The 23,559-nt window shown below is 53.6% G+C and overlaps 1 protein-coding gene across 3 annotated transcripts in view; it reads left to right on the forward strand.

The window, feature by feature from the left end:
• The window catches only part of LOC144944268 (FERM domain-containing protein 4A-like), a 112,630-nt gene extending 90,486 nt beyond the window's left edge, over positions 1–22,144 (forward strand). For all 3 annotated transcript variants that reach the window (XM_078872280.1, XM_078872282.1, XM_078872281.1), the window contains 11 exons: positions 4,758–4,929; positions 5,482–5,626; positions 6,017–6,150; positions 6,627–6,749; positions 7,111–7,339; positions 7,502–7,558; positions 8,516–8,714; positions 10,794–10,886; positions 11,542–12,419; positions 13,682–13,802; positions 15,396–22,144. In XM_078872280.1, the coding sequence (XP_078728406.1) occupies positions 4,758–4,929; positions 5,482–5,626; positions 6,017–6,150; positions 6,627–6,749; positions 7,111–7,339; positions 7,502–7,558; positions 8,516–8,714; positions 10,794–10,886; positions 11,542–12,419; positions 13,682–13,802; positions 15,396–15,495 (2,251 nt within the window). In that variant the 3' untranslated portion in view covers positions 15,496–22,144. The remainder of the gene's footprint in view (positions 1–4,757; positions 4,930–5,481; positions 5,627–6,016; positions 6,151–6,626; positions 6,750–7,110; positions 7,340–7,501; positions 7,559–8,515; positions 8,715–10,793; positions 10,887–11,541; positions 12,420–13,681; positions 13,803–15,395) is intronic.
• Positions 22,145–23,559: the final 1,415 nt, after the last annotated feature.

The following is a 23,559-nucleotide window of genomic DNA, read 5'->3' on the forward strand; positions in this document are numbered from 1 at the left end:
GGGACGCATGAGAGAGGAGCGAGCGCTCATCACACGTGGCGTTTATAACGTAAAGGGTTACAGTAGCATTTGATGAGACGGATGAGATTACATATGAAACAAAACACATATTATTGTCATCTGAAAGCAATCGTGAAGGGGAGGTGACTCGTCACCTGCCTCATTAACATCTTCTGAGCAAATGACATTCGCGAGAGGTATTCCCGGAGTTGACCTCTTTGGCCAAAAGACACTCAACCGAAAGGGCACCATAACTTGTAAATAAAGATTAATTGGCTGATGGTAATTTCCATCTTAATGCCAGAGATAAAGCAATGATGTTTATATTGAGGTCATAAGTGATGAATGGATTTAGCTTGGTCTATAAAGAAACATAATATAGGATGGAAAAACGTGGTCTCGACTCTGTGTGGGTGACGGATGGACAAGCTTTGCCCCACCGCTGCACCCCGTGCTATTTGCTTTCCTTGAACAAACGCGAGAATGATTCCTTGGGTTCACGGAGCCTCCTCAGTGGAGCCTCTTCGCCAGACGATTGCGCTGTGCGAGAGCTCGTCTGGCCGTTGTGACGTTTCTGATGGCTGAGACGACGCTCTTTGTGCCCCGAGACGTAACGGAATCCCGTGCGCTCGGTGTAGTGAGCCGTGTCGACGTGAACCCTGCTCACTCGGCCGGCATTCCTCAGCAGCGCGGTGGGGCGTTATCACCCTTCTTGCTGTGGTCGCGAAGCTTCGCTCCATGGTAATGGACTTGTATGTACATGTACGTTGAACTTCTTTCACACCGTACGTAGCCAGCTGTGTTAATCGGAGGTGTGGGGGAAGGACGACATTACTCAACACAAAAAGCAGTTTCAAAGACAAATGAGTTGTAAATTTAGATTTAAAAGTGCGTAGCTCCAGCGACGGTTAACGAAATTTTACGAAGATTTCACAAGCAAGTGGTGATCCTAGGGAACAGCTGGCTCCTGCCATAGGAACGTGGCATTTTCATTACTGGCTTTCATTGGGGGTAAGCGATGCTCCAGTGCTTGTCAGAGCGTTGAGGTGCTCCGATTAACTTCAATTCACGGAATAACGATAGTAACATCGTTACAATCACACTTTTGAGTTTAAATGAAATAAAACTTTATCTGTTAAGGTGCCGTAATGTTCCGTAAGCAGAACATTTCAAATCGGCGAAACAAACTCTAGACCTTTTAAAACAGATGGTTCACAGCGTACCGAGATTACATCCCGACTCCCCCGTGATGAGAGAAACAAAGTAGCCGCAGAGCCCCTTTTCAGTTGGCCCATTACTCTGTCAGCGACGGCTACGCCGGGAGATCGAAGCGACGACCTCTGGACCGCAAGTCCGACGCTCCGACCGTCACGGCACGGCGGCAGCGCGCGCCCACCCTTAGCAACGCACGCACGCCGTAGCTAGCGAGGCAAATCGAGATCGGGTTGGCACCCACTTAGCGGGCCCAGTTTTACGGGAAAAAGTCATCCCCTCGACAAATAATGCCGACGTTGTGGCTCGCGGCGAGCGCAGCAAGGCGGCGGCGCGTTTGACAACGGGGCGAGCAGATAGACGGGGGGGGGGGGTGTCGCGTTCACAGAGATGGGCGATTGCGGCTTGGCCCGGCCGCGCGCGAGGAGATTTTCCCACCGATAGCCGCGTGCCTCCAACCCGCGCGGCCGCCGAGAAGCCCCCCTCCCGCGCTCGTAGCGGCGGAGGAGGTGGAGGGGCTCCGGGCGATATTTACAGAAACGTACGCTGCGAGACGGCGGCCAAGCTGCAGCGTCTGCGCTCCGCGCTGTCGAGGCGCGAGCGGTGTTGTGTCTTCCCGCCCCAAAACAAAATGCGCCGGCGGGGCAACATTCGCCCGCTCCCGGTGTCACGGCGAGGACAAACGCGCGCTGCCCTCTGGAGGCCGCTTGAGCCGAGCGTCGTGTAGGGGCCCATCCGTTTCAAGGACAATCCATGCATGATGAATGCATATTTGTTTGCTTGTTGTACCACAAGTGTGTGGTGAATGCAGACCTTGTAATAGATGCGTGTCTTTGGTGTTAACCATCTTAACACCTCCTGTATTATTGCCAGAAAGGGTGAAAGCCTTTTCTTCTTTATAATCTTAATACCGGCAAAAAAGGTCCCGTAGAGAGGACAAATCCTGCTACGACAGCGGCTTGTTCGTGATGTTCGCGCTGAGCTGCTGTTGTGTTTTTTTTTAATCGTATTGGGCCTTCTGCCTTGATGTCGAGCCAATGTTATCAGGGGAAACATCACATTCATTCATTCCCTCTTTGATTGCGGAGTTTCTACAGCCAATTCCCAGTTAAATACACCTCAGACAGTTCTCAGCCGTAAAATAAATACTGACATTCACGCCCAGTCAGACGAAGCCTTCCACCCGATTAAAAAACAAAACGTCAAGTTAAGTTGTAGAATTTTACATTTAATGTTCCTTTGAAAAATATCTTGAACGTCTCCTGCGGTAAACAAGCGAGGTGCATTGCTCATCATTGGTGGCCCAGGGCCAGTGGTAGAAGTTCCTCATTCCTTGGGCAGGGCCAATCTATCCACGTTAAAAAGTGTATCGTAATAGACGATGACTATATAAAAATTCCAACCCCCTGTCTAGCCATCGGGCAGAATTTACTAAGTATTTCTAAATGTGTTTGAGAGTGATGGAACAATAATATTGACATACGGCTCACTACCTAGAACCCCATTGATTTGAGTCGTGTCAGCGCTCTCTCTGGCTTTGCTCACAATGAACCGTCTGACTCGCAGGGCGCTTGTTCCATCCATAATAAAAACCAATAAAACACTGCGACACATTGTTCAATGTATGCAACTAGTGTATGATCTGTATCAACATTCAAGCTATGGTGGGTTAATCAGTTTGCTTAACATTCTGACTGGTACTCTTTGGTTCTTTCTGGTAAAGTCACGTAGGTAGAATAATAAAATAAAATATATCATGTCATATGATATATTATTTAATTTTTAATTTTTCTATCTACGTGAGTTTACCGAAAGAACCAAAGAGTATGGATTCCTGCAGTCACGAAAGCTTCAAATCAAGATTCTGACTGTATGTAAAAAACAAAGAGCTCCCGTCTAGCCGTATAGACCGCTGGGGCAAGGGAGGTCGTGTGGCTAGCACCACACCCTTCCCACCTTTGTCTCCCCAGCGCTTGATTTATTTACACCCGGCCCCAGTTGTTAGTCGACAGGCCCCGGCCCAGTTTACAGACAGCGCGAGTGCGTGGCCGGGGATTTAGCCCAGATGACTACCTGCATCACCGGCACCCAACGACCATTGTGCAGAACAGCTAGACGGCGATGGTGACGGTGGGTTGATGCGCGTGCAGTGGAATCAGTCTTGCGCGCAACCATTTCGTCCAGTTGTGTACACGGCGTGCAAACAATTGGACGTCGGCGCTCCCCGAGCCGAAGGAACGTTGCCATTGTGCGCGAGCAGATGAACCTGCTCATCCACCGCACGCCGGTTTCCGCGGTGAACCCCGTGAGCGCGTGAGGGTTTATGGGACACGGTGCGACCATGTGGGCGGCTGGAGACGCGTAGCCCAGCAGTCGTGCGAGTGTTGTTTGTACATCATAGGTGCTTGCTAACAGCACTTGCCCAGACAGTCCGTTAAGGCTATATGGGGGATCTTTGTTTGTTTTTGTCTGGGGAGCGGTAGTGTAGCGGTTAGCATGCTGTGCTACGAACCTGGCAACCCCCCGAGTTCGATTCCCGCTCACGGCCAACACCGGTGATGGTGATCTGAACCGGTCCTGGGCATCTTCTTGGTCGATTCGGCCTGGGGAGACGAAGGTGGCCAGGCGTGGTGATGGCCACCCACTCCATTGTGTGCCGTGCCGGCCTTCATAGGTGCTATTCGCTAACAACACTTGCCCCAATAGCCTGTTGAAGGCTACACGGGGGATTTTCTTCTTTAGAATGTGCTTATGGGGGGAGCTGTGGCACTGTGGTTACTGCACTGCGCTGTGAACCTGATGTCCTGAGTTTGAGTCCGGGCCACGGTTAACATCCATCAGCCTCTTTCAGCATTCTTATATAGAACTCTTACTTTATGGTTTTCTACATTCAACAAAATAGCAACATTGCACAAATATGAGAGGAAAATGAAAGAAGAGAGTTCTACCGAGCTTATTGCACAAATGCGTCTAAAACTTGGCAACAATGCTTTAAATGTTAACATGCATCTTGCATTCTGCCTTTGTGTGTCTGCTTGTTCTTACTTTTTTGCATCTGTTTAAATAGGTCATTTGCTTCAGGCATACCACATTCAAATCATGTTTAGCTTGTCATATCTATTGATATATAGACAATCCAAAATGTAATACGTACATACGGTTGGATGAACCCACCATCCCTCTACTCTCGATAAACTAGGTACCGTTGTGTGCTGAGCCAGCGGTAGAAATTGGATATTCCCGTGACGAGGCCCAGTTTATCCAAAGACCTCCGATCGCCGTCGACTGTCCGCAAGCGGCACCTATTGATTCTAATTGTCGACGGAGCGACGAGTTTCCGAGGTCGGTCTCGGGGCGGGGGTCCTCGCGACCGCGAGTCGAGCGCTTTGCCCTGGACGCTGCCATGCCGTTGGCCGCCCTCGCCGGACCTCGGCTTGCGGCGGTGGCCGCCGTCGGCACGGGCCGCCCGACGGTGGCTGCGCCCCCGTGGTGCGGCGCAGGGATTGAGCCGCGTGTCCTGGGGCCCCTTGTCGTGCGCTCCGCAGGCAGTGCGTCGTGAGCCGTCGATCGTTTGGACCGGGCGGTGTCGGAGGCGGAGGGGGAGGAGGGGCGGGCGTGGTGGTGCACACGTGGTATGGATCGACGTCTCTGATCAAGTGCATCTGGGCCATGGCCATCAGCCAGCACCAATTCTACCTGGACAGGAAGCAGAGCATGGTGAGTCGGACGTGCGGGGCGCTACGGCACAACGCCGGTCCTCTTCTGGAATCCTAAGTCTTCTACGACGGTAAAGAGGTCGTCATGGCCTGGGACATTGGTCTTCTCAGCTGGCCACATTGCTTGATTCTTTCTCGCACAGTTGACATCTTCCTTGGGGAGTCTCATCATCATCATCGTCGTTGCCGTATGGCTGTAGGTCACCACCATCTGGCTGCTGTGGGTTACCTGCAACCTATTATTGTCCCCATTGTTTTCCTGCAATTTTATGTTACGAATATCCAAGTTGCTTACCCCATACTGCCTCCTAGGGCTTGTGGCCTTGCGAGGAAAAATTTACACCAAGCGATGTTTATACACCGCATCAAGTACTCATTTGAGGTTGAGTCGACCTAGGGGAGGCCCCGGACCAGTTCAGATAATTATCTGGTGACGAATATAAACCGGTGACGATTATGACCGTCACCCGTTATGGCCGTGAGCGGAAATCGAACTCGGATCGCCAGGTTCGTAGCGCAGCGCGCTAACCGCTCCACCACCGCTCCGCACCAGGCCAAGATCGCTGCAGCTCGGAGCCTCGGGGAGATGATGTCCGACCTGGACGACGCCGGCTCCGTGCGTGCCGCTCGGCTCACCAGCGTCGGCAGCAAGAACCTGCTGAACAGCCGGCCCAGCTCCAGCAGCCTCTACTCCACAGGTCTCCCCCCTCGCCCCCATCACGCTCTCCCTCCTCGCGCTTTCCCCCCTCGCGCTCTCCCCCCTCGTGCTCTCTCCCCTCACATATTCATAAATGGACGAATATATGAATACGAAGTTCATGAGTATGCAAACATCACACCACCTGGCGTCGACATTCCTCCTCGAAGACAATGGTACAACCATGAACCGCATCGGAACGCCAACTTGCACATCTCCTTAATGGAAAATAACAGGCATGAGCCACAGCAGTCCGGCAGTGCAACCCCAACTATTCGTTGCCATCAGCACGATAATTGAATACAAATGGACGAAATCAACACCAGCGGTAACGATAGCGCCACTGCCGCTTCTGTTGTTGTTGCTGCCGCTGCCGCCGTTGCGACCGCAGACTCGGTGGACACGGAGGCGAACGATGCGGCGGCGCGCGAGATGCTGACGTCGCTGCGCAGCAAGCAGAGCGAGCTGCAGGAGCAGCTGCAGGAGCAGCTGCAGGAGCTGCGCAAGATCTGCCTGCGCGAGGCCGTGAGTTCCACCGTCCCGGCTTCCGTCCCACGCCGCCGCCGTCCTCCCCGCCAATCCTCCCTTCGTCAAGTCTCTACGTTTCCATGCTCGCCCTCTGGCGTGTCAGGCCCGGGCTGAGTTGGAGCCGTGACAGTCTTCCCCCTGTCTTAGCGGGCTTCTTAAAAGTCACCGCCCCCCTCAATATGATTTGCGATTGATTGGAAAATCGCTTGCGATGGGACGTCTCGTTGGTTCGCAAGGAGTGGCCCGGGTTGTCGATTGATAAGCGCCGTGGCAAACGCGTCGTGACGCGCGGACAAATGTTTAAAATGTGTGACTTGAACGGCGCGCATTCACACACACCGAACATCGCACCCGCTCAAGCACGCGCACACGCGCACACGCATACGCGCACACGCAGGGTAAATCAACACGAACGCAGGTGAGCGGTACTCGCCAACCCAGTTCACACGGAGCGTGCCACCGCCCGCCTGCAGGAGCTGACGGGGAAGCTGCCTGCGGAGTTCCCCCTGCAGGGCGGGGAGACGCTGCCACGCGTGCGGCGCCGCGTCGGAGCCACCTTCCGCCTCGACGAGACCAAGATCCGGCCCAAGGGCCTGGTGAGCGTGGGGGGAGCGCGGGGGGAGCGCGGGGGGAGCGCGGGGGGAGCGCGGGGGGAGCGCGGGGGGAGCGCGGGGGGAGCGCGGGGGGGAGCGCGGGGGGAGCGTGGGGGGAGCGGCTCTCAGGTGAATGACTGTGGCTGATGGGTAATTATTGCTGCGAGGCCAATCGAGGCGGCTGTGTGGTGAATGAAGAGCTATGGCTGTCAAATGCATGACTGCTACTTTCTGGTGAATGACTTTGGTTGACCTTGTGAACGACTGTAGCTGTCTGTGCGACGACCGCGGATGTCCGTGATGTGGCTACGGTCGACCGTGTAAGTGACCGCGACCGACCGTGCGAACGACCGTGGGGTGGCAGGAGAGCGAGCTGGAGCGGCTGGAGACGGAGTTCTCCGTGCAGGAGGGGATCGTGCAGGCGGCGCTGAAGCTGGCCAAGGAGGAGGGGCTGCAGCGCGCCACGCGCAGGCGGCGCAAGGCCGACTACGCCGCGGCCGCCGTCAAGCTGCAGGCCCAGGAGGCGGCGATCAACGCGCTGCGCGAGCGGGCGGGGAGGAGGCCCACACAGAGAGCCTCCGTCATCGTGCCGGGTGACCGCTCGCCCCGCCGCGCGACATCCACCGATTGTGCCTGCGAGGCGCTGGGAACGCGGGCGGGAATTGTGAGAATCTGGCGCGGGGTTTGAAGTGCGGCGCTTGCGACCTTCGCTCTGAAACGGCTGCCGTTGTTTCCTCGTGCCTCCTCGGTTGCAGATGACCTGATTCTGTCGGAAGAAAGCTCGATCTCGGACGGACTTCCAGCTGCCGACGGTCAGTATCCCAACGTTGCTACGTCCAGCGACGCGCCTTGCACTGCGCCCGTGGCACTGCATTGCAGCCCTCCTGACCCTTAGTAAAGCAATGGAATGAATTATTTTTGCACCATTATCGCAGCCCACGTTGAGCATTCTCATGAGCGATGTGTCTATACAGCCACAAGTTACAATATGCTGTATATTTTTGCACAGTAGACTGCACAGCCAACAGGCCTCCCGTGATAATCTTGGTCTAGAAGAAAGCTTGGCTATGAGTCTACAATCTTGTAATTATTTACATTCCTAACTATTGTAGTTAAAACAACGTTGTGAAGTTGCTCCTCTTCAGTTGTTTCCCCACGGAATACGGACGCACGATGATGCACACTCTCTCTCCTGTAGGCACGGGAGCAGGGAGCAGGGAATAGAAACTTTGCTCGTTTCAAACTCTAGCTGAAGAATTGCTTTGATCACAGTTCTAACGGTTTCACGTTGTTGTCGGGAGGGAGCGAGTTTTGGCGGAAGCTCTTTTGTCGCTGGCGCCGGCCAGATGGCCCCGTGGGCGCAGCCCGCCGACCCGCCCGGCAGCCCGTGGGGAGGACTCGAAACCGGGTGCCACGGCGGTGAAATGTTAACTACCTCGCCTGGTATACAGGAGGTCGTGGATTCGATCCCAACCCTGACGCCTGCTGTATATTTGGCGTTTGCGTGTCTCTCTCTCTCCCCATGGTCGTGTGGATTTTTCTCCGGGTCCTTCGGTTTTTCCCTCCACACTTAGAATCAACGTCATGCGTTTAAGGGTATTTGGCTGCTGTACATTTCCAGACGATAAGCCACTTCGTTGAGCTATCATTTGTGACCAGGTCGCTTTTGAAAAATAACTACATCGCTCAGTGGGCATTACCTGTTAAAATAAACAACAGTTTAGTTGTAGTTTTAGTAGTTTTAACCGTCCGCTGTGGCTCTTCCACAGACGACATTTCGGTGAAATCTGCAGTGCCCGCCGAGCGAGAGGTCACCCCGTCCCCGCTGGAGGATGGCCGCAAGGGGCAGCACGGCTCCCCCAACGGGATCCTGCACTACGCCTTCTCCACCCTGACGCTGCGCAGGAGCAAGGGCGCGCGGCCCAGCTCGACGCGCGCGCGCTCGCAGTCTCGGGCCAGCCACACCAGGTGAGCAGCACGCACTTGGCTTCTCTGTTGTGATGTTCGTGTGTGCGTGTGTATATTGCTGTTGGCGTGTGTGTGCGCGTGTGTATACATCGGGTGGAGGGGTAGCGCAACGGTTAGCGCGCTACGCTACGAACCCGGCAACCCGATTTCAATGTGTAAACATCGCCACTGGGGAGACGAAGGAGACCGGACGTGGTGTTGGCTACCCACTCCCTCGTGTGCCGTGCCGGCTTTCATAGGTGCTCGCTAACAGCACTTGCCTCAACAGTCTGTTAAAGGCGGGGAGGGGCGTTGGGGGGTGGCGACCGCGCCGTGAGGAGAGCTGGGAAGGGCTGCAGCAGCCACATCAGTGACCACACGAAGAGCTCCGTCTGCATTCTATGCAAAGTGGCAGTCACCTTTTGTCTGACGTTCGCCGCCTGCCCTGAACATCGAGTCCCGCTGCCCGCACGCCGCTCGGCCTTGCTGGCTTTGATAGGTGCTCGCCAACGGCAATACCTCCCGACGCTCTGTAAGTCTACATAGTAGGCTTGTAATGAGTCGGCTAATTACGTGCTAATGTTGCTTTAGAGCAATTGGATGGGTGAGAAAGCACAAACGAGAGATTAAACATTGACATTGCAAACAAGATAAATACAAAAATGATTCGTGAATGTGATCATGACGATTCTGTGAATTGGCAGAAAGAGTGGAGTCGTTTCATGCCTACGTAATGTGTCTTTGCGTGTGTGTGTGTGTTGCATGTATGCATACAGGGGATCTTTATGTTTGCATAGAGTGTAAACCTTTATAGTTCATATCCATGCGTGTTTGTATATCAAACACGTGAGTCTTGTAATACGAACGGTTACGTAGCCTAGAGGTCTGAGTGCTTTCCACTGAAATAATTTTACACCGGGTAGACGATTCGATTCCCACTGCAGCCACCCGGCAGTGTGCTCGTTAAAGACCACGTGACGTTATTCACAAGAGTAGGTCATCGCATGCCATTGTCGTAGCGGGAATCATGGATGTAAACATGAAACCAGATAAACAGCAATCATGGCTTGCAAGTTAATGGAACACACGGTGGGCCATCACCTGCTTAAAGGGCAATTGATTTATGGGCTCTCAGGTGAGCAGGCTTTTTGTAATGAATGGGCACCTTTCTTTATTGAGGCGGTGTGATGGCATGTGCTCATGTCTGGTCTGACCACACTGCATTAGTCACGCCGGCTGGGTTGTTGGAGCTTGGCCAATTCATAGCCTCAGGGAGTCAATTCTGTCTGAGTTATTATAGCGACGTGTGTGTGTGTGGGCAGTGGCGTAGGAGAGAGCGTGGGAGCCGTAGTTGAGCGGTTAGCTCACTAGCCAAACCAGATTATCTGAACCGGTCCTGGGCCTCCTCTAGGTCGACTCGGCCTCAAATGAGTACCTGGTATGGTGTGTAAACATTACCACGAGCGAATCAAAGGCGGCCGGGCGTGGTTCTGGCCACCCACCCCCTCGTGTGCCGTGCCGGCCTTAATAGGTGCTCGCTAACAGCACTTGCCCCAAAAGCCTGCTAAAGGCTCCGCGGGGGATCGATGTAGTGGAAAGCGCACTGCGCCATGAACCCGGTGACCGGATTTCCACGTGGCGCACATCGACCCATTGCCCGCGTTCGACTCGACAGAGGGGAACCCAGCGTGGCTGGCGCCGCGAAGGGCAGCGGCGTGCCCTGGCCACTCGTGAACTCTGCGTTTCCAGTGGGCACTCTGGTTGGCACAGACGGCAAAAAACGTGTGCCCCCCCCGCCCCACCTAGACCTGGCTTCCAGTGACTTGTTCCTGAAATTGAAGAATCACTTGCAGGGAAGCAGTGGTGACTCTAGGAAACATGAAATAATCATAAACATTAAATAGGGGCCATTATGGAAAACAAATCCTGGTTGTCAAGTCAACACTGGTGCTCCTATGGTTAGACATCATACTGTCATAATAGGAATGTGAAATTCTTTTGGCTCAGGGCTGTAACAGAAGATGAGCACCAATGCCTCGATGCTCATTTGAGCAGCAGGAGATCGCTCATCGCTCGCGTTTCCCTCCCCGTTCCCTGCAGCACGGACGAGTGGAAGGACCCTGGGCCGGACCGCGACACCGCCCCCTCGCCGGCGTCCACGCCACGCACGTCCGGATCGAGTTCTCACCTCAGGTGCCCTCCGCCGCCCGCTTGCCAACGCCCAGGGGCAACCCGGGCTACCGCGAGCCCGTAGCACAGCAACTCCGCTCAAGTGACCCGGCGTTGCACGCAGTGCAGGCAACGCTCTCCCCACCCCGCTCTGCCACAGGAGGGAGAGAATTGCTCATGGCACGACAGTCGGGACGTTAATTGTCATTCCCAGGGCTGGTGTTGAGCCCAATTTTAATTAAAAAATCTAGTTTCTTCAGATGTGGCGTTTTGTGTAGTCATTGGCAAGCGAGTTTCCACTCGCCCAGCGGTGTTCGCTGTGGGCAGGAATTGGACCGGGGTCGCCGGCTTCGTAGCTCTGTGCGCGAACCTCTGCGCCACTGCTCAAAAGAGACCGTTCAGATTCTGTGCTTGGTATGAACGTTATCGACAGATTTGTCTGGTATTTTGTTGATCCTTCGATAATAGTGGATACAAGAACCACCAGAGCTCAGTCTACAACAGTAACACGACGTAACATAAAGCGAGTCACCATGTGTATAATGCACATGGTGACTCGGTAGGTTTTATAAAAGTGTTCAAAGCCCGTGGAAAAGGTCTCATTCTTTCATGATTGCCCCCTATTATTGATCGCCAACATTGCCCCACGGTATTGATCGCCAACCCCGTTTTCCCGCAGCTCGGTGGAGTCGAGCCCGGTGCGCTCGCGCTCCTTCTCGCACCAGCTCCTCTCTCGGCCGCTCGCCGTCGTCGGCCGGACCGGCAGTTCCGACCCCGCCGCGACCCCCGAATGGCCGGCCCCTCGCGAACGAGCGTGGGCCGGCAGGCGCCAAGGAACCGCAGCCCCCGCTCCTCGCCACCAGCAGCAGCAGCCCCACCAACACCGCCATCCTCTGTCACCGCAGCTGCGGCCACACCCGGACATCGTCGTCAGCGGCAGCGCGGGCCCCCTGGGCCGCGGCGGCGGCGGCGGCGTGGCGAGTTCGCCCGCGACGGACGGCCGCTGCTCGTTGGCCAGCCGCTCCGGCTCGGACGCCGGCTGGGCCGAATGGCCCGACGGCTGCACGCAGACGCTGGGACGCTACCCGCGCGGGCGCGACCACCGTCAGTCATCCGCCGCCGCCACCTCCGCCGCGAACGCCGCCTCCGAGTCGTACGGCCACGGCGCGGGCCCGCGGGGCTCGCACACGCCGGGGCCCCGCTCTCGCCGCGCCGCGCCCGCTCCGTCGCCCCCCGGGCTCGGCGGGGAGCGGCAGCAGGGCAGCCTGCGCAGGAGCGCCACGGCGCCCGCGCCCGGGGGAGTCTCCGGGCTCCGGACGCCCGTGCTGGCCGACGACGACGACGTCGGCGTGGAAGGGGGAGGCGCGCGGGAGCGCGAGATCGCCAAGGAGAGGCTGAAGATGTGGTATGACGAGAGGCGGCCGATCGCGCGCAACCAGTTCTACCAGAGCCTGCGCGCCGAGCCGACGCACGGGAGGCGAGTGAGCGCCGGTTCCACGTGCTTCTACGTCAGCCAGAAGCTGCAGCTGAGCCGGGAGACCGTGGACCGATGCAACGGTTCGTTCACGCGGTTGCTGCAACCCGGGCTGGCGGCGGTGGCGGCGGTGGCGGCGTTTGTGGCGTAGCGCAAGGGGAGCCGGGCGGGCGGAGGGGGGTCATTTACCGAATGTGTTTAGGGGCCTCGACACGTCCGTCACTGTTGCTCATAACAGCAGGAAATCTGTTGACATAAAAACATCATGCAGCATTCTGTATGATGTTTTGAGTCGGTGCCCCCTTTTAAGGAGGTGTTGGGGCTTTATCTGTGCCTTTGAGCACAGTGCTGCCTTAGTTTTGTGCAACCCATCCATGTTAGTTTATTGGGCCGCAATCAGAAAGAGTTGAACTTGGCCCAGGTTTTCTGTGTTTAAGCCATTGTCACTGGGAAACACTGGTCTGGATTGTTATTTTAATATTGGTTATTAAAGAGGCCACTTGGCTGATATTCTTCTTTACCCACTCTTGTCTCATGGCCAATTACAATTACTCATGAGGCCAGCAGATGGCAGCATCGCGAGTACAAAGACAACCTGCGTCCAGACACGCAAGTGATAGCCCCTTGTCTGTGTGGGGTTTCTCCAGGAAATCCCACATTCAGAAATGGATTGAAAAATGAATTGACCAAACCCTCCCAAATCAGGATCTTCCTGATTAAGAGCGTGTAAAACTCGGCTTGGCTTTCCTGGACAAAAATCTCAAAGTATTGCTAACGCCCGTGCCTGTACAAGGTAACATTTCTCGTGTAAATGCATTATTAGCATTGCGCCTGTTTACCCAGGAAAGCTTCACCGTGTCTCCGGTTCTGCCAAATTTGGGAGCGGGTGACGATTGCCGTGAATCATCCAGTGTTACACGTTGGAAAAGACGGCGACATGAGCCAGCATCTCTCTCGGCGGGGGGCAGGGGGGGGCTGTATTGGACCACTAAGCTGTGTTCGAATCCAGGTCTGTGGCACAAACGCTAAACCATACTCTGTGGAGTGTCGCGAGTTGGTCTCGGCCCAGTCGCCCACAGCACCCATCACAAACGCACTCTGCGGTGTATACAGTCAGCCTGTTTGGACATCATGCCAAACAGCTCCCGTGGTACAACCCTAAAACGCGTCCGAGAGGGCCACGGCATAACCGTGAAAACCTATGCACCAGCTGCCTTGGTGTCATATAGTACCATAGCAGCTACTGTGCGGCACCATGATCTAACAGATAGCCACTGAGAACCGTGAGCCAGTCCCCCTGCCGGTACGTGGGCTTCAAGGAGGCTGTGCTGTGTGTGTGCCGCAGGCCTGGATGTTGGCAGGAGAAGGGAGCCCATGGTTTACTCCCCGGGCACCGGGGACTCGGTGCTGCACGCTGCCGACCGGAGGCAGGAGGCCACATCCGCTACGGTGACGGCGCACGTCCGGTACGGGGGCAGGGGGCTAGTCGCGTGCGTGTGTCTCGCCACTGTCGCCGTCGCTGGTGCCGCGCAACAGAGACCTGAGATCTTCTCGGACACATCGGTGTTTAACATTAAACAACATACTCAAAAAAACTAAGACACCCCACATAGCATTTCACAGACTGTTAGGGCAAGTGCTTTTTGTGACCACCTATGAACGCCGGCACGGCACACGAGGGGGAGGGTGGCCAGCACCAAGCCCGGCCGGCACCACCTTTGTCTCCCACATGGTACCAGGCACTCATTTCAGGCTGAGTCGATCTAGGGGAGGAGGCCCAGGACCGGTTAAGATAATCGTCACTTGTGTTGGCCACGAGCGGGAATCGACCTCGGGTTGCCAGGTTTGTGGCGTAGTGCGCTAACCGCTACACTACCGCGCCCCACAAAAACATACACACACAGGCACGCTTATGTTAGGAACCTACTTGCTGTACTGCTAGCTTCTGACCGCCTTGCATCCTCTTGGTTTGGATAATTTACAGAACTTGGTGATGTTGACGATCCGCCGACCCCGACAAGGCCTGCTCTCTGCCTGCCTCGAGTGCCGCTGCTGTTCTCCTGTTCACCTCCAATCTCCTCTGTCTGACCTCGACCTCCCTTTCCCCTCTCTCCTCCTTGTCTTTCCCCCCTGTCCTCGCAGAGTGATGTACGTCGTTTCAACTCTCGTTACTGCTTCTCCCTCCCTGCCAAATGCCAACCTGACTTAGTGCCCCCCGCAGGTAACCAGCAGATAAAATAAAAACGCCACTCGGGGGGTTTCCTCGGTTGTGCCGCCGCGGCTCCTGCGATACGCTGTCGGGTCGTACCGCGCGTTGCTCGGCATGACGTCCGACGTTTCGCTCCACGCGCCGTACAACGCGCGGTACAACCCGAAAACTCATCGGGAGAGCGAGGTCTTAAAAACGAGTTCTTAAAAACGCTTCGCAGAAGAGGTGCGGCTATATTGCCGCATCGTGACGCATCGGTGCGGCGGTTGAAGCCCGTCAAATCCTCGCACCCTGCCACAGGATGGAGTCCCGCCATTACGGCGTCTACACAGCCCTGTGGTGCAGCGGCTCCCACCCAGCGCCGAGGGTCACGATGTCGCTGGGTCGCCGGCCGCCTCCCTGTTGACCACTGCGGCCATAACCAGCGCGGGCAGCGTGGCTCTGGATCAGTGTAGAGGCTGTACGGGGGCTGCTCGCTGCGCGCGGCGTGAATGGAATTGTGAAGCGAGGCTGGAGGGGAGCGTGGCGAGGGTATCCACACGCCGAGGACGCTGCCAGCCTGGCGCCGCAGTGACGCAGCACCACCCACAGCGGTTATGCCCCAGTAGCGTCACGTGGGGGCGCTATTGCAGTGCATCTAAAAATAACATTGTCACAAGAGGAAATATTTCCCGCTTTGTGGAACGCAAATAGTAGTTTTCCCATGAAGAGACTGGTTCCTGCCACACAAATGTAGAATTTACACCACTGATTTGGTGTAATCCAGTGTTTCTATGGAAAATCTTAACAAATTGAGACAATGTTAATGATACATTAAAACCGTATTAATCAACTGCTCGTGTGTTTCCAGGTCCTACCCTGAGCGGTCGTCGTACCAAAGATCATCCGACTTGAGGCCGGAGCCGGGCTACGCGAAGCACATCGACATGGATTCCGGAACGCTCGTTTGACCCCACATGACCCCCGGACTCCCCGAGGGGGGATGGGGGGGGAGCGAGTGCCGTTGGTGCTCTTTCGAACTCGGCGGTGTTCCTGTCCACGGCCGCCGCGCGAACGGTTCGTCACCTCCAAGCTGCCGTGAGCTTTTGGCTCGAGAGGAAACGTTCAAAAGGACTACGAGAGGGAGGGAGGGGGTGGCCGTTGGGGTGGTGGTTCCAGGAGGGCCCACGACGGCCGTGTCGGAGACACCAAGACCCGGGGTCCGACTCCACAGGCTTCGGCAGACTCTCACAAAACCAGCAAAAAACACAATTGGGAAGAGAAAACCAAAGAAAAAGTTTGTGTTGAGTTGAGACAAAGTGGTCGCCCCTTGAAGTATCCATCACAGACGTGGAGCGAGCAACTCGCTTGACGACTCAACTGAAGGAGGTGCAAGTCCGGTGGATGTCGGCAAGATGGAGCCTTGAAGGATCTCAAAAGTTTGCAAGGGCACAGCTGCGTGTCTCTCTCTCTCCCTGACGTCGAGACGAGGAGCTGATTTGAGCTTTGCTCTGCGGCTAAAGGCTGAGAACCAGAATGGGGGAAAAAAATTGCAGAAAAACTGGAGTGTCATTGACATGGAAACATTTGTCATGTTATGTTTGTGACCACACTGAGCTCATCACGAAGCCATACCCAGCAGCCACCTGCCTGCCTTATTTAAGATTCTTTTTTACTCTTTTTACTTTTACAAATCGAGGCCCCTTCACGATCCCTTGCGTTTAATCTTGAGAAGAAGTCTTAGTTATGAAAAGCACAAGCGGTTTCCAAACTTAACTGAAATTTGAAAACGCACACATCGATCATCGCCACATTTTAATCACTCGCTCTTTAATTTCCCTCCCGTTATTTTATTTCCTGTAAATATTTACGTTAGAAGTCAGTCTGCTCGAGTGAGCATGGTGGCAGTGTTCCTTGTTGGTGGCCCTCGGTCCCAGTGGTGGAAATTCCACATCCCTATGGCAGGGGGCCAGTGCGTCCATAGAACAAGCACTGTTGGCGTCCCGTGAAGTGGTACTTGTTTTAATGACCGCGGAAAGATGATGGGCCGAGCCAACCCCAGGTACGGGATTGTAACTTGTAACATTCCATTTCTGAGTCAAGAACTCTTAACCACCCCATCGACCGGCTGGAATTCATCAATACGCTCTCATTTTGTTCAATTTAGTGCGAATGGTGCAAGGGTTAGGGTTTGGCTACGTAACTGTTATATACAAGCCCGCCTGAGGATTAAACTCGCAACAGGGCTTTGGGATTCCTTGCAGTGGTCCAGTACTCGACAGCGACATTGAATCGATATCTTCAGGGAGTCTTGTGTGTTTGTGTGTATCCTGTTTGAGCACAGGCAACAAGAACACAACACCTCAAGCTGCTAGTAGTAGCAGCAGCAGTAGCAACGCAGACAAACAATGGGCGAGCGAAATGAGGGACTTAAAGTTTTCTTCAAAGTGGAAAAAAACATTAACTCTGTCAGCAAGGGCGAGGAAGATGGATTGCACGATCAGAGAGAGACACCTGGAACGGCATGCGAGTCGGTCACAAGCAGAAGAGGAAAGGTCACGGGCAAGGTCCGGAACAGGGGAAGTGAGCGATGCGAAGGGGGGGGGGGTGTCTAAGACTCCGGCCACTGGGCAGAGGTGATGTTAGCGATCGATAGTCACGTGGGTTAAAGCATTTGAAAAAAAAAAAGAAACGTAGCAGCGAACGTAATAACAAACACGCATACATCTAATACGCATTCTGTTAAAGGTTAATTCAAACTGTTTAAAATAGGTTTCGATGTCATTGGCAGTAATACTTTGTGGAAACTAGCATACATTGAAAATATTAAATAAAACCTCAAAATAAATGCCTTGTGTTGCCACCAAACATGTTTTTCAGACCTTATTTTAAATTAGCATTGCACGCAAAAATAATTACCATTCTCAAATGTGGCATTTACACCGTTGCATTTAAATCGACATTCTCCCCGATGAGAAACTGCATTTGGGCTTGGTTGCCAGGTTACGTGTCGTTCTGCACTTGCGCTTCAGTTGCACTGGGTTTTCTCGTCGGTCACAGATTCGACGTACAGCTGAATCGGCTGACCTGAAGGCAGCTGCCGTCACGTTGAAGGTGCGACCAAAGGGTCCGCTAGCAGTGCACGGGTTGTTCCTCGAGTAAATAAATAATGACCGAGGTGTCCGAGGGGGCTCGAGGAGAGGCCGCTCCTAAATGAGAGCACCGAGCCTGGCACCACCACCACCACCGAGATGCTGGGTTGTTGGAGCGCGGCTTTCGGCTCTCCACCGGCTCCCTGGAGCGGTGGCGAGTTTGTGGCCTCCGCCCGGCGGTCCCAACGGTGGTGACAAGTAAACTAACATGTTTACATTCTCGTCAATCCAACATGTTTACATTCTATTCACGAAGAGGTTTAAACAGTTGCATAAGTGTTGGTTGGGGGGGGGGTAAGGAAATGTAGTTTGCGGAGGACAAAGCAGGGATTATTGCAAATCCGATTGTAAAGGTGGCTTTGTAAATGTGTGGGTGTGTGGAGGAGGTGCATTTGATAGGAGAAGCAAAGTTCTATTTCGTACACCTTTACATATTCATCCAAAATCCCTCTGATAGTCTCATTATCTTTGTCAAAGGATACCTGATTGATTAGAGACGACACCAGATTCATCACCGAGGTCTGATTTCTAGGTGTTTTGTTTGTTACTGAGCGATGGACGCTGGGCCGAGTCATCCCCTTGCCACTTGTTGAATTCGGCGCTATTCTATTGTCCCAGGAACCCCCCGGCATTGACATGTGGACTTTCCACTCCGGGCTTGGGAGGGACAATGACGACGGGCACTGCGCCACGATTTGTTCAGGGAATTCTCTGGTTTTGCGCTACATTGGCAATTGACGATAGGTGGGTTCGTACAGCGAACTAGTTGACTGCATGCAGTGTTGATGAGATTGGTTGCAGGTCTGGATTCAGAGTGCAGAAAGCATCAGAAGGTCAGATAGAAAGGGGAGGTTTGCAACAGGGCTGTACAAGCAACAGAGAGGGGGGGCAACCTCCCATCGTGCTGTCAGAATTGAGTAATGGTAGAGAGAGTGAGGGGGGCAGTGTTTGTTGGGTAGAAGGCATGTCTTGGAACTTGTTGTTTTTACGTTTGAGGAGTAGATAACATTTCTTTAATGTATCCCTGTGGCTGTTTTACGGAAGTAATGTTTCAGTAACCCACAGAACGTGACGTGACCAAAGAAGGCTCGGTCATGGTCCAGTGGGCTGTAATGTTTTGTACTACATTTTACATTTGCAGTGTAATCCGTTTTACAACGTATTGCAAATATATTTGCAAGGGCATTCCAGGATTGAATAATCCCATGAATACACTTTGCTGCAAAATGCAACATAGTCGTGGATTCGGTGTGGAGTAAAAGAATAATAATAATACGTAGGCGGATGGATCGATATCCGTGCTGCGCTTCCTTGGCTGTGGGTGGCTGTGGGTGGCTGTAGGTGGCTGTGGGTGGCTGTGGGTGGCTGTGGGTGGTTGTGGGTGGCTGTGGGTGGCTGTGGGTGGCTGTGGGTGGCTGTGGGTGGCTGTGGGTGGCTGTGGGTGGCTGTGGGTGGCTGTGGGTGGCTGTGGAGCCGCGCGGTCGCAGTGCTCGCCGCCGAGTCGGTGTCTCGTCAACGAGTCAGTCCCTGGGACAGCCGTCCTGTCGCTCCGGGAACCAAATGAGACGCATGTTGGATTACATCGAGTCCCTTTTGGCATCATTGTTCACGAAAGGAGGCCATTGTGTGCCGGCGGGTTTAGACTTCATACTTTTGAGGCATTTATAGAATTGACGCTTTGGCCTGTTGGTGGCATGATGAGATTCCACTTCCGTCGAGCGGTGGAGACGATCATTGTTCAACCTATGGATGTATTCGGGGCTGGATGTAAAAAAAAAACCCCAAGGTGATCTCGCAAGGACGGCATTACTTGGGTTTCATTATCCGTGTTGGGGTAGTTTGAGATTACTTGCAAGTAAGGGAACTAAATACACGGGTGACCAATAGTGTCTCAGTTTTACACAACTGTAAAAACCCGCTTTGGTAATACCCTCGTGTACTGTGTTTGCTACGGGGGGACTCGCCTGTCTCTTAGGGGGGTGGGGGGGAGGGGGTGCAGTCTTGACAAATCTGTCAGTCTTCCTGGAAGATGTCTCGTTTTGTTGTCAGTTGTCGCAATACGCGACTCAAAACATTTGCGTGCGGTTCTCTCCCCCGCTTCTGATGTCGTCAGAAATTCTGAGTCCCATGAGAGGTCCCACCCGGCGTTTGTACCTCCGAGGTTGCCGCAGCTGATCCGCGGCGTTCGTAGTCGCACAGGAATGCGTCGGTTCTCGTCGTCGGGGATGGCTCCCGGAGTCCTCCGGTGTTGTGTGGGTGCTCAAGTTTGAAATCGCAGCCTCCTGAAGCTCCGCTCGCTCACGGAACTGTCCATAACAGTGGTGTGTTTTGGGTTCGATCGCGTACACACAAAGAGACCTATTATGGATATTGCTCGTGTCCCGTAGTGTGCTTGCACAGCTGCTTACCGACGAGGAATTGTGAAAGGCTTTCCGCTTTCACTGTCACGCCATTAGTTTGCGTTCATTACATAATTTAATTATTTCGCGAGGAAGTGAAAATAAATAGGATTTTTTTTTTTACCAAACTGGAAGTAGACACTACCTCAAATGTCAAATGCTTGTTGTCTGGCGTCCGTCATGAAACATTTTTGATGAAAATGTGTGAGAAAATGTTGACAGGTGGTTACCAGATGGGTGACTCGATTGGTTCATCCTAAAAAGTAACGGAGCTGAAGGGGCTTGGTGCGTCCATTGCCAGCCCGCGGCACGTGAAGCCACTGCATGGCACACACGCCCTTGTGGACTGCAAATGCAACAGTGAGCAGCCTATTAACCAATTATCTTATAAATGGAACACGAAATCCATTTTTGTGATTTATTGGTAAAAAAAAAGTGTTGGGATGCAAAAATAACCACATCGGCGAGGAGTGGGTGAACTCACAGTTTTTTCAAAGTGACATCGTTCCTTGTGGTGGCCGTGATCGTAAAGCCGCCGCGAGGCGTTCCCGGTGTGCCTCGCCCCGGTGTGTTGGAGATCTGTGTGGGGGGGGACTGGCAGTCTGCAACCAAAGTCAGCGGTGTGTGCCCATGGAAGACTTTGTAACAGTGCTGTGATGCGATGATTTCAGAGGGGTTTGTGTTACACACGCCGCCACTGCAGAAATTGTATTACACATCGTCCGTGGCTCACGTGCAACACTTTGTAGCCTCTTGCTCTTGGTCGCGTTTCCCCAACGATGTGTGCACAGGGCCAGTGGCTGCCCGTATCACACCCACAAGTGATCGTCGCTCGCCCTTGGACCGCTCTCAATGACCGCCCTGGCTAAGAGGCCGTCGTGGCCAAAGCCGTTGAAGCCATCCGAGATCGCCAGATCACGCAGACTAGGTTGCCACCTGTCCCGGTTTTCCCAGGATCGTCCACTTTTTGAGTTCGTTGTCTCGCAAAGTGTGTTTCAAGTCTCTCCGCGAAATTAAAGGTCCTGGTTTTTGTCAGTTGCATAATAATAATACACTGCTCATGACGACGCACTCACATGCACCTGTCCACTCTTCTGGTGTTGTGAGATTTTCTTCGCATGAAATGTCCTGATTTGTAAGTACACTACTTCATAAGAGGTGGCAACCCAACCCGCAGATGTTGCAAAGTTGATACTCTACCCCTAAATTCCCCACTCGTAGCGTTTCCAGCACGGCCTACGCCTTGATCAGCTCCAGCGCTGTCTCAGCAGGCTGCCCTCCTGTGTCCTCAACGTGTTCCACCACCTCCCATCACTAACTCCTCTAATGATACCCACAATGATTCTCTTCCACTTGAAATCACCAACTTAGTAAAAAAAAAATTTGGTAGTTTGTTTTATGCAACTGGCCACTGGGCTGTGGCTCAATGCTAGTGCCTTACGCAGTAGGCCTCAATCATAGGCCAGGAATATTGTACATATGCTTGCCAGTGGCCGAGCGATTGCAAACGTCAGCATCTGGGAGTGAGGTCTCCCGGAACTTTTTTTTGGCAACAATTTTGGAGCCTGAAGATTTTACTGTGAAATGTTCTCCGTTTGAAACAAAATGATGAATGAACTATCTGGGGCTAAGCCCTCCCATTTCCCATTCTGAACACGTTTACTCCAAGCTCGTAAATGTTTCGGATCTTAATCCCAACTCAAATCAACAAAGTGATTGATTAAAAAATGCAACACCAGCTACTTGGGCTTGCTTCATAACTATAGACTTTTTCTCAAAATTGAAAGGACTCATAATTTGCCGAGGTTATATAAACAGTATTTATTACTCATCCTAAATGCAGGCCTGGATGTCTCCAAACAAACAATATTGAAATGGCTGTGTAATATAGTTCTGTACATGTTGTTTTTGTTGTTAATTTGTAGTCTTAGTCTTGCAATACTGTAGTTGCTTTGCTTAGTCACATTCTGGCTTGAGAGCTCAGTACAATGTTAACATTGTCTATAAGCATGTTATTTGCACAAACTCTTGTAAAGACAACAGTGTAAAGTGTTTCTATTTTTGGCTGGCCGTGAACTTACAGTGTTTTTGAAATTAAATAGAACTTATAACCAGTTGTGGCTGATGTCAATGTCTCAAATTGCCTCCGTGTGGTCATGCACGTCGGCAGGGCTTGTCGCAGCTCAGTGGACCGAGATGGGCAGACCCCCACCTGTACATTGATCTGGATGGCGACCTCCTTACTGCAGCCGCTTGCAAAAGCCAAACAACCTGCTTGCCATCGTGAACATCGAGGGGAGTTAGGCGATTAGTTTGCCGAGCTATCTTCCACATGCAAAATACTCAGGGTATTTTTTACAGATGACCGAAGCGGGTAAAAGCTAAAGGTGCAGCCCTGCAATTACTCGCTCACCACTGCTGGCAGAAGGGCCTCCTCTCGAGAGAGACCCTCTAGAGTGCACTTGGATTACTCTTCCTCGCTGACCATGCGTCTTGTAAGAGCCCGAGTACCCACACTTTATCCCACCACACGCAACTTGCCAGTACAGAACTCTTCTCACTCTTTTTACCTGTCCATTATTTCAACTGCCGCGCCAGGAGATCGAGTCGAACCGGTGATCTCTGATACAGTGAGAATCGGGCGTTCCCGTTGGGGGGGGGGCAGTCTTTTCATAGAATGACCATTGTTGACTTGCCATCAAGGGCTCATTCAGCACAGGTTGAATCATCAACCCTCAATTGTGAATTGAACTCTCAACCTTCACGTCATCGATTCGGTCGCTCTCACCAAATCGCAATCTTCCCAGACAATGGGTACTTGAGCAATCCTTGTATGCCTGAATAATACTTGAAGAAGAAAAAAACACCACATCCTCGATTTACAGAAGGAGGACCTCCCTTGTCCCTTGTTACCCTGAGACAGCCCGGACCGGTTTGTCATGAGTCAGCAACTCGGCTGGTTGGGTGAGTGGGTGAGTGGGTGGGTGGGTGAGTGGGTGGGTGAGTGGGTGGGTGAGTGGATGTTCTGGGAGTGGCAAGAGGGAGGAATGAGTTTGCAACCCTCCGGCAAGAGCCACCTCACCTGCAGGGTTTTTCCCCAAAAGCATCCTGGGCCTCGAGAATGCGGCGGTTGCTGTCGAGACATTGCGCAAGAGCGGAGCTGTGTGACGCGGGGCTCTGTGACGCGTGGCTGTGTGACGCGGGGCTGTGTGACGCGGGGCTGTGTGACGCGGGGCTCTGTGACGCGTGGCTGTGTGACGCGTGGTTCTGTGACGCGAGGCTGTGACGCTTGGCTGTGTGACGCGTGGCTGTGTGACGCGAGGCTGTGTGACGCGTGGCTGTGTGACGCGAGGCTGTGTGACGCGTGGCTGTGTGACGCTTGGCTGTGTGACGCGTGGCTGTGTGACGCGTGGTTCTGTGACGCGTGGCTGTGTGACGCGAGGCTGTGTGACGCGTGGCACTGTGACGCGTGGCTGTGTGACGC

Source organism: Lampetra fluviatilis, chromosome 34 (genome assembly GCF_964198595.1).
Source record: "Lampetra fluviatilis chromosome 34, kcLamFluv1.1, whole genome shotgun sequence".
NCBI lineage: Eukaryota > Metazoa > Chordata > Hyperoartia > Petromyzontiformes > Petromyzontidae > Lampetra > Lampetra fluviatilis.